The 10546-nt window shown below is 36.1% G+C and overlaps 1 protein-coding gene and 1 long non-coding RNA gene across 2 annotated transcripts; one reads left to right on the top strand and one right to left on the bottom strand.

The window, feature by feature from the left end:
• Nucleotides 1-3358: 3358 nt before the first annotated feature.
• LOC131522395 (uncharacterized) lies at nt 3359-9933 on the bottom strand. Its single transcript, XR_009266526.1, has 4 exons — nt 9175-9933; nt 6149-6281; nt 3588-3706; nt 3359-3494 (listed from the first exon to the last, which is right to left on the bottom strand). It is a non-coding gene; the product is annotated as an uncharacterized LOC131522395 (long non-coding RNA).
• Nucleotides 3399-10507, top strand: ftr87 (finTRIM family, member 87). Its single transcript, XM_058747785.1, is given in 8 exon segments — nt 3399-3981; nt 4058-4076; nt 4079-4143; nt 5711-5944; nt 6157-6316; nt 9013-9075; nt 9193-9246; nt 9802-10507. Coding segments are annotated over 8 exon segments (1707 nt in total). The 5' UTR covers nt 3399-3408; the 3' UTR covers nt 10341-10507.
• The last annotated feature ends 39 nt before the right edge of the window (nt 10508-10546 follow it).

Genomic DNA, 10546 nt, shown 5'->3' with positions numbered 1-10546 from the left:
TTATCAGTGTTTTTTTTTTATTAAATGTGACTCAATATAACATTGTGACTATACAGTAAAAACAAAAAAGCTTTTACTGTTCTAAAAACAGATTTGTGGGCAGTATTTTTTTTTAATTATTATTATTATGCAAAAATTATACAAAGGTTTGTACAAGCATATACAACTCACAACAAGTACAAAAACAAATAAACATTCATGAGAATATGTAAAGTGAATTCATGCCAGGGGTAAAATTACAACAATTTAAAGTAACAAAAAGCTTCATAGGTCTTTCTTGCTTTTTTGTTCTTAATTTTATCTAATGTAGTTGGCTACCATTTGTTTAATCTATTTTTATAAAATGTTCAAAGTTTGGCTTAGCTTCCATTTTTTCACACGATTGTGATATTTTCCTAGTAAAATAATATTTGTGAGCTGTATTGGATTTGAAGATGTTAGAAACACACGTCATTGTTATCATGTGGTGAATTTGGCCAATCGTGAAACAGCTGTGTGGTCATCAGCGCTCCCGCAGTCGCTCTGGAGAAACTGCGCGAGTTGAGTCAGCCGGCTGCTCTCGAAACGCTCTCGCGGTACTTTGATGCCACACGTGACAGTGACGTGGCGTCGGCGCCGGTTCAAGTCTGACAAATTTTCTAACCGAAGATATAGATGTAAACTGTTCATTCTGTTTACGACACTCTGAAACGGTACCTCATATTTTCTGGCATTGTCAATTTACGAAGAGGTTATGGCGGGAGGTTTCTAGATTTATAAATGACAAAGTGATGAGCAATTTTCTTTTACTATATGAACATGTAATATTTGGTTTTTTGAACTATGACAAGAAGTTTGAAAATAAGGCTTATATAATTAATCTCTTGATTATACTTGTTAAATTTCATATTCATCGTTGTAAATTCAGCAATCAGAAGCCTCTTTTTTCTGTGGTACGTAAGGAATTAGATATCTATATAAGTTCCATTAAGGAGAGTACAAACAAAAAAGCTGTTAAAACTGTGTATCTATTTGGTATATTTAAGTTATTGTGATTTAGTAAGGCCTTTCACTATTTTATTTTATTTTGATTTATTTGTTTACTTTATACATACGTGTATAGTTTAAATGTTTTTTCCCCCCTGTGTATACCTTTGGCACTTCTGTTCTGTATTTGTTCAAGCATTAATAAAAAAAAAAAAAAATTAAAAAAAAAATTCTAACCGGCATGCACTGCTTCAAGTCAGCCGCCGATCGGTTTTCATGGCGCCGCATGAAGTCGAACACACCTTAGGTCTCTGCAGGAAAGTAATGGGAGTTACCAGATCAGGGCGTTTTTAGACCATGTTACCTGATTGGCTGATGTCATAGTGACGGTAGGTTTAGGGGTGGGGTTAGGTAAGGGGGATCATTTTGATTGCATGGTTTAGAAACACCCAGCAGTTTGAAAACACCCAAAAAAATCAGAAATGCCCACTTTTGCACTGCAGAGACCCCAATCTCCTGCCATCGGAATCCATGAGTTTTATCACTGAGGCGATATGTAAATTTATTTTTACAGACGTCCATATGAGAAACAATTACCGTTTTTTGTATCAGAATTGGGTTTCCATACATTATTTTAGCAACTAAAAAGAAAAAATTCCCGGAAACAATTATCTGAACATCTGGATTTACTCAGATTTACTTAAAATCCCAGCCCGATCTCACGGCAATTCGTACATATTTTACGAGGTGGCTAATTCGTACGACCTCACTCTTACAAATTCATACGATTTGTGCTAAATCGTACGTATTTTACGAGTTGCCAATTCGCATGAATTTGTACGAATGATCTACACCTAACCCCGCCCCTAAACCTACCCTTTAGACAAATCGTACAAAATCGTATGAGTGAGGTCGTACGAATTAGCCACCTCGTAAAATATGTACGAATTGCCGTGAGATAGCGTTGAAAATCTTCATGAAAGGCAAAATCAAATCTGCACAAGGAAAAGAAAATTATTTGCCTGTAATTCTGACTGGATTGTATAATCAGTCATGTGATATTTACAGTTGCTTTAGAATAAACAAAACGGCTTTAGTGTAAATACACCGGTGCAAAACATGATGGTCATCTATGTATAGATGTAAAATGTCCAAAACTCTGTAATTAACCCAACTTATAAATATTTAAATGCTTTAAGTTTGGGGGACAAATATAAAACTATGACTATAGCCTTTAAATTAGTTGTAAATGAAAACTTTTTTGGAAAGTAAATTCAAGGTGGAAATTAGTCAATCATTTATTTGTGGAATTTATTTTCTTGCAATGCAAATCAGTTGTGTATGTTTGACCGAAGGCCTTTAATGCATTAGACCAGCTCAGGTTAGCAACGAGAAATGACTACATAATTTTAAAAACTTTGTGTTTTCATGTGTAGTAGCAAAAACTATTAAGCACTGTGAAGAAAACAACACACGGTACAAGTTTATTAGAACCACTATACACAGAAAAGACAAGTTAGAGCACCTCATATAGAGACCAAATAACTGCTTATGAGTCATGTCATAATTTTGACTTTATACTGTATCTTAGAATTATGACTGTCTCAACTTTTATTTTATGATTTAGCAACTCATAATCCTGAATGAGCTCACTGAATCCATCAGATCAGCTACTGAATCAACATATGACTCACTTACCAAACTATAAGACCCATGTTAATGCATCATTTAACATAGAAATTTGTTTTTATTTGCTGTACAACTAAAAAGCAAAATATAATTTCCTTACCTGTAGGTTATATCTTAATTGTTTTTGTTCATGTTTAACCTTCTTTTTTTTAATAGCTTACCTGAAGCATTATGGCAACTCAATAATATTGGTAGCCAGTTTAATACTATGATAAGGAAAATACTAAATAACTAAAAGAGAACAAAAACTAAAAAGTTTGAAAATTATAAAAAGAATAGAACTTAGTGACTTTCATGGCACTTGCTACGTGAACATAGGCAAAAAAGGTCTTTAAAGAAGTCACATTTGCAATGTTTGAGGTCTAAAATGCCACATAAATATGAAACTTTTTTTATAAACAATAGTTATATAATTTGAAAGCACAGACTTTCTTTGTTCTTTCAGTGATTAATATTCACAATGTGTTTCTCAAAATGATGGAGCAGATCACATATAATATAATGTAAAGCATGTAAAGCAAACTCATGCACCTGCAGCTTTATATTTGCATAAAAACAAAAAAGTGACCTCCTGTACTTGGTGATTGGCTGCTCCAGGGTGTTTCGGACTGAAACCCGATAAGCTTCTACTGTACCTGCATTATGTTCACGCCCAGTTTATACACAAACACTATTGTTTTGTTCGCTCTGTCCTGCCTTGGTGACCACCTTTCATTTCCCTCTCCTCTAACACATGTACACATGTAGGAGAAAATGGCAGGAATGAATATCTCTGTGGATAAGGAGCAGTTCTGTTGCTCGGTGTGCTTGGAAGTGCTGTGGGAGCCGGTCACCATTCCCTGTGGACACAGTTATTGTATGGAATGCATTAAAGGTTACTGGAGGAAATGCGAGTTGAAAGAGGAATACAGCTGCCCTCAGTGTAGACGCACCTTTAGTCCTAAACCTGTGCTATGCAGAAACACCATGCTGGCTGATATTGTGGAGAAACTGAGAACCGGCGTTCAAGATGCTGGTAGGAAAGCAGCGGATGTCGAATGTGACGTTTGCACTGGGAAGAAACATCGAGCTGTTAGGTTTTGTGTGAAATGTCAGACGTTTTACTGTGAGATGCACCTGAAATCTCACAATGAAAGGAATCGTGGCAGGACGCACCCTCTTACTGAAGTTACAAAACAACCGCAGAAGAGAATCTGTTCACGGCACAATAAATTGCGGGATGTGTACTGTTGCACAGACCAACAATGCATTTGTAGTTTGTGCTTCAAAGATGGACACAAAGGGCACAGCGTCGTGACGGTCATGGAGGAGAGGATGGAAATACAGGTAACAAAAAAATGAAGAGAACTGTAAAGTAGAATTCAAAGATGGCAAAATTCTCACATGCATGGTTTTCAAACAGAAACATCTTGAGGAAGCATGGAAAAGTCCAAACTGAGGTGTAAGGAACGAGAAAAAGAACTCAGAGATATTGTAAAATATATCAAGGTAAGTCTACTGTCATATTTTTTACACAATCACAAAATAACAGGTTTCTTATTTTTGGGTGGAACAAAACTATGGTTCTGTTTTGCTTGCTTCTCAATCATAGACCCCCAAATTTTGCATTTTTAACGTCTAGTTCAGATTGGTATGAATTGTTGCTTTGTGAGGGAAAAAAAGGGAATACAATTGGAATTGATTGCAATTGAGTGGCAATTGTACTGAAAATGACCACCATGAATGGGCTATGAAAAATACAGAAACGCAGAGTATATTTTGTGTAATACAATCTACAAATCAGTCATGACAGCTTTGAAGGTGTAAACTCTAAAACCACAAAAGTGTAAAACTGGCACACATATGAACTGGTATGACTGTAACAGAGCAAACTTTTGCAAATTTGCACTTCAAATAATTTCATTGAAACTTTGGCAAAAGTAGTCTTTGATCATGTATAAATATATATCCAAATGCAGAACCTAATAAAAGTAATTATGTCTGAAATCTGTTCAGCAACTAGGGATTGCACAGCCCTGTTTATATAGCGGGCTAAACAAGCGTTTCTTGCCATTCGTAAGTTCTGGAGCACAGACCCTCATCAAAAATATTATTGATACATATTTTAAAACTCTGTTTTAGATACATGGATATTTAAATTGTCTTTACCTGCAGTACAGAGTGTGCTGCTCGTTCACAACAAGCACAATAAAGAGTGGCTTCATCTTTGAATGATAGAAGAAAAATAGAAGACATTTGCACTTTTTGTGTCATACAATGTATGTTTTTGTTTCTGTCTTATAAAGTATCCTTATAAACACTGCAAAACATTTAGCGCACGAGTGTTCTGGCCGTATCAATCAAACTGAATTGAAAACTAGTTCAGACCTTTCATGATTCATTCATGAATTGCTAAACAACTAAAAGAAAAAACATGACATGACTGCTGAAATATTATTAGGGAAAATTATTTTTCAGTAATATTTCACTCGGGTGCGTGGATAATTGTATTTTTAACTGTACAAAAACATTCCGTTACACTGCTTGATATTGCAAACAGACATTTGTTATCATAACATATCATAATCGTAAACACATTTGTTTATAGTGCAAATACCTTTGCCATTTACTGCACTTGTTATTCTTTTAGTTACCTATAGCGGCCAATGAATCAAAAATTCATGAAAATCAAAATAATGAATTAAAAAAGCAGCTTATTTTGATTTACATTTTACTTACATTATTTTTTACTTATATGCTTATTTCCACATTCCAAAATAAGATGGACTGCCTTCATTCATTGGATTTTAAATACATTTGCTAAATTTTTAACCTAAATAATGCACAATGTTTAAAAATTTCTGAAAATTTCTTTTTTTTTTTTTATGTAATAAACAGGGCATCATTTTGAGATAAATATTGTTATTTAGTACAAAATCTTCTCAAACTACAAAATAGAAATGAAAAAATATAGAACATTAATTTTAAAAATTGTAGAATGGCGAACAGTAAGAGTGTGACCCATAATTGAACAATGGCAGAAGGTTAAACAGTGCCCTTTCCGTCATTTCTTTAGCGTTCAACACAAGCGGTTGAGGATGACAGCGAAAAGATCTTCACCAGACTGCAGCGCTCCATCGACAGAAAGCATTTGGAGGTGAAAGAGCTAATCAGAGGTGAGGAGAGGATAGCTCTAGGCCAGACGGAGAAACTTCTGGAACGATTGAATCAACAGATAGTTGAACACAGAAGAGGAGAAGCCGATCTAGAGATGCTCTCAAACACTGAGGATCATATCAATTTCCTGCAGGTGAAGTCCTGGGTCTGAAACATGAACTGAATTTGTTTATTTGTGCTGGAGGTTATGAAACTGAAACACTATGGGAACCACAAGGCCATGGCATAGCATTCTCTTTGTTTAGCCTCTATAGGGGAATTTGGCCCAGCGAATATAAAGGTGTGGGTTTGCTTACTTGCTGTTCGCTAACATGCTAGCTTTACCTGTGTCACTCACCTGTGCAGAACTATAAGACGCTCTGCGCTCCTCCTGACACTGGGGGGCGCCCCAGCATCGACGTCCATCCGTACTTCTCTTTGCTGATACTGAGAAAAGCTCTCGCAGAGCTGAGAGATAAAGTCAACGAGGTCTGTGACAGAGAATTGACAAAGATCGCAGAATTAGGTGAGTGCAGAAACTCAGATACACAAGATAGCTGACTATGGTGGACTTAGTAACCACTTAAATGCATGAAGGAATTATTAACTGATTTGAAAAACATTTTAATAAACTAACTGACAAATAATTAGACATTCAAAATATTTTTAAATAATGCAAAATAACATTTTATAATTAACAAATTATTAAATATTCAAAATTCATTAAAATCATTAGAAAATGTAGTTAAATAACATGAAAACAACAAAAAATAATACATTGTAAATACCACAAATGACCCATAAATAGACATTTTAAAACTTAAAATAAAGTTCATAATTCTTTTATTTTCTTAATTTAAAAACAGTTAAATATAATGACATAATAAATTATTTCTAATAATAAATACCAGTCAAAAATGAAAAATAAAGTAAATATTTTAAATTAGAATTATTTGTAAGTGTAAACTTTTTTGTCTTGCTGTATCAGTAAATGAAGGTAATTAAGAAAATCCTGTATCTCAAAATATTAGAATATTTACATTTAAGTTTCATTAAATGACCATACCTACAGTATAAATTCCGGGTATCTCTTGAAATCACAATAATGGGGAAGACTGCTGACTTGGCAATGGTCCAGAAGACAATCATTGACACCCTCCACAAAGAGGTCATTACTGAAAGGGGTGGCTGTTCACAGAGTGCTGTATCAAAGCATATTAAATTCAAAGTTGACTGGAAGGAAGAAATTGAATAGGAAAAGGTGCACAAACAACAGGGATGACCGCAAGTTTGAGAATACTGTCAAGCAAAGCAGATTCAAACACTTGGAAGTGGACTGAAGCTGGAGTCAAAGAGAGAGAGTCACATCAAGAGAGTCACCACGCTCAGACGTCTTCAGCAAGCCACTTCTGAAACAGAAACAGCATCAGAAGCAACTTACCTGGGCTAAAGAGAAAAATAACTGGACTGTTGCTCAGTGGTCCAAAGTCCACTTTTCAGATAAAGGTAAATTTTGCATTTCATTTGGAAATCAATGTCTGGAGGAAGACTGGAGAGGCACAGAATCCAAGCTACTTGAAGTCCAGTGTGAAGTTTCCGAAGTCAGAGATGATTTGGGATGCCGTGACGTCTGCTGGTGTTGGTCCATTGTGTTTTATCAAGTCCAAAGTCAATGCAGCCGTCTATCAGGAGATTTTGGAGCACTTTATGCTTCCATCTGCTGACAAGCTTTGAGATGCTGATTTCCTTTTCCAGCAGGACTTTAGCACCTGTCCACAGTGCCAAAAGCATTTCCAAGTGGTTTGCTGACCATGATATTACTGTGCTTGATTGGCCAGCCAACATGCCTGACCTGAACCCCATAGAGAATCTATGAGATATTTTCAAGAGAAAGATGAGAAACAGTCGATCCAACAATACAGACGAGCTGAAGACTCAATGGTGCCTCAGCAGAGCCACAGGCTGATCGCTTCCATGCCACTCCTCACTGATGCTGGAGCTTGTGCTAAAAAGCCCCGACCAAGTATTGAATGCATAAACGAACATACTTTAAAGAACTTGAACTTTTCTGCTTTGCAAATCCTTTTTTGACTGATCTTATCAGAAATATTATAATATTTTGAGATACTTGATTTTTGACTTACATGAGCTGTAAGCTCTAAATATTCAAAATTAAAAAAAAAATTAAAAAAAACTTTTGAAATATTTTACTTTACATGTAATGAATCTAGAATACATGAAAGCTTCACTTTTTGAAATGTTACAAAAAAGTGAACTTTTTCACAATCTTCTCTTTTTTTAAATGCACCTGTATGTATGTATGTATATGTGAAGAGTTTATTTGCAAAAACAGATTTACATTTTCAAAAATCTTATGTTTTTGTTGTGTTAGTTAGCTGTTTTTAAAGTTATTTTTTAAACTAGTCAAAATAACCCAACTGCAGTTGGATTGAGATTAATTGGAATGCACAATGAAAAAACATGATTTCAGAGAATTATTATCGGTTTTTGCAAATAAACTCTTCGTATATATATATATATATATAAAATTATATTTTAATTATAGTAATTATATAATTAAGAGATTCATACAAATGTAAATAATAAATCCCGGGCAAATTATATGATACACACACACACACACACACACACACACACACACACACACACACACACGTGTACTTAAAATGCAGTTTAAAAACTAACATTTAAACAGCCCAAATGTGTTATTCACTACACTTAGCATTATGGTTAACTACCTTTTTGTGCATTTATATTTGTTGTTTTCCAAAATGATTTATATTTACATTCCCAAATGAAACTAAATCGAGTCCTTCATTTTCGTGTGACCTTGAACGTGATTTCACCAAGTACAACATGTTCCTAGAACAACATTCCAATCTACCAGTCAGAACTGAGGGATAACTTTTCAGGAAACCTCAGTTTTAGGCTTACGATCAGGGTTAGGTGCTTCTACATGCTTGTTAATCATTTCCCACTGATTTTAGGGATAAATTATGGGTAGAGGTTTAGGGGTAGGCATTGGGTTAAGTCTGTATTTTTGGACAGTAATGTTGATCCGGGATCAACAAAAGAAGATGATCTAGGAACATGTCTTACTTGGCAAAATCATGGTCTCAACACCTGATTATTTAGAATGATATAAACATCAGCGGTTGATGCACAAACGGCTCTTGACAGTGGATACCCTTATATTTACAGTTGGTGAAGAGCACGATCAGTCAGCTGAAAACTCCCTGAGCTGTCCATTGAACACTGATACAGGTACAGACACTCACATCCCTCCCAGCAAGTGAGTCATCAAAGCACATCAACTCACCCATGTTTACCACTGTACATCAAAACTCTTATGACGTAACTCACCTCACTGACCTTTTCCAGCCCATAGACATTTACACCAGACTGAGCCGAGGACCAGAGGAGATTTCTTACAGTGTGAGTTCAGAGTTCATTCTTGGTAAATTCTTGGATGAAACCAAAGACTTAAGATATACAAAGACGGTACACTCATATTACTTATGAACAGGAGAAAGTGTAACATGCAATAATGGCAGAATATCACTGCAGCTGCAGATATGGAAGCCTGTTTCCGCCACAGAATTAAAAAATAAATAAAAGGTGATTGCTACGGTTTTTCCTTCTCACAATTGTGAGTTTATATCTTGCAATTCTGGTTTTTCCAAATTGCAACTTTATTTTTCTGTCAATGTGCGAGACTTCCGGTTCATTAGCCACCATTAGTTCATTAGAAATAACGAGAATATAAAAGTGCAGTAAACGGTAAAACAGTGTTCATAACTAAGATAACACATTGAAATAAAAAGGTAAGACACACCAGTTTGAAATATCAGTCCGCAAAAAAAAAGGAGCGGTTTTGTACAGCTAAAAATAGCTGGACATGGATGACACCGGAAGCCAGACACACTGAGCCACTGAGTAACACGACTTGCCTTAAAGGGACTTCTTAGTAAAGTATCCCTTCTCTTTCAGACTGCTGCGATTTGACATTAGACCCAAACACAGTCAACTCTTGCCTCCGCCTTTCTGCAGACCGTACAGAGGTCACGACCGACCACGAGCCGCAGCCGTACCCCGATCACCCAGAGCGCTTCATCAGCTGGGCTCAAGTCTTGTGCACCGAAGGTCTGTCTGGACGTGGATACTGGGAGGTTGAGTGGAGAGGCGGTGGAGGAGTTTCTATTGGCGTTTCCTACAGAACTGGAGGAAATATGGACCAAAAACTGGGATGTAATTTGAAATCGTGGAGCTTAGATTTCTCAGATTCTCTTTGTTTGTTCCAGCACAATAAGTTTAGTGTAGAAATTCACACTCCAATGCCTCACAGAGTTGGCGTGTATCTCAATCACAGTGCTGGAACGCTGGCATTTTATTGCATTTCTCTGGCAGACGATACCATGATTTTGCTACATCGAGAGCAAACTACATTCACTCAGCCTCTCTATCCTGGTTTCTGGGTAGGACTTGGATCTACTTTGAAACTTTGTCGAACGTTCAGCTTTTCAGCTTAGGTTATGCATTCTGTGCTCATTTCGTTTCAATGGACAGTTCACCCAAAAATCAAAAGCATGTCATTCGCTCACCTTTGTGTTGCATTCGTGTTTTTCTCTTGTGGCTTGTTATTGTAGAGACCAAACTGCCCATGCAACAATGAAAAGTAGCGCTCTGACCTCGATATATCCTTTTGTTGGAATGACCATTTTCATTTTTGGGTAGA

This window comes from Onychostoma macrolepis, chromosome 02 (genome assembly GCF_012432095.1).
Source record: "Onychostoma macrolepis isolate SWU-2019 chromosome 02, ASM1243209v1, whole genome shotgun sequence".
Classification (NCBI taxonomy): Eukaryota; Metazoa; Chordata; class Actinopteri; order Cypriniformes; family Cyprinidae; genus Onychostoma; species Onychostoma macrolepis.
Note: the sequence above shows the minus strand (reverse complement) of the source record. Positions and strands in the feature narration are given on the sequence as shown.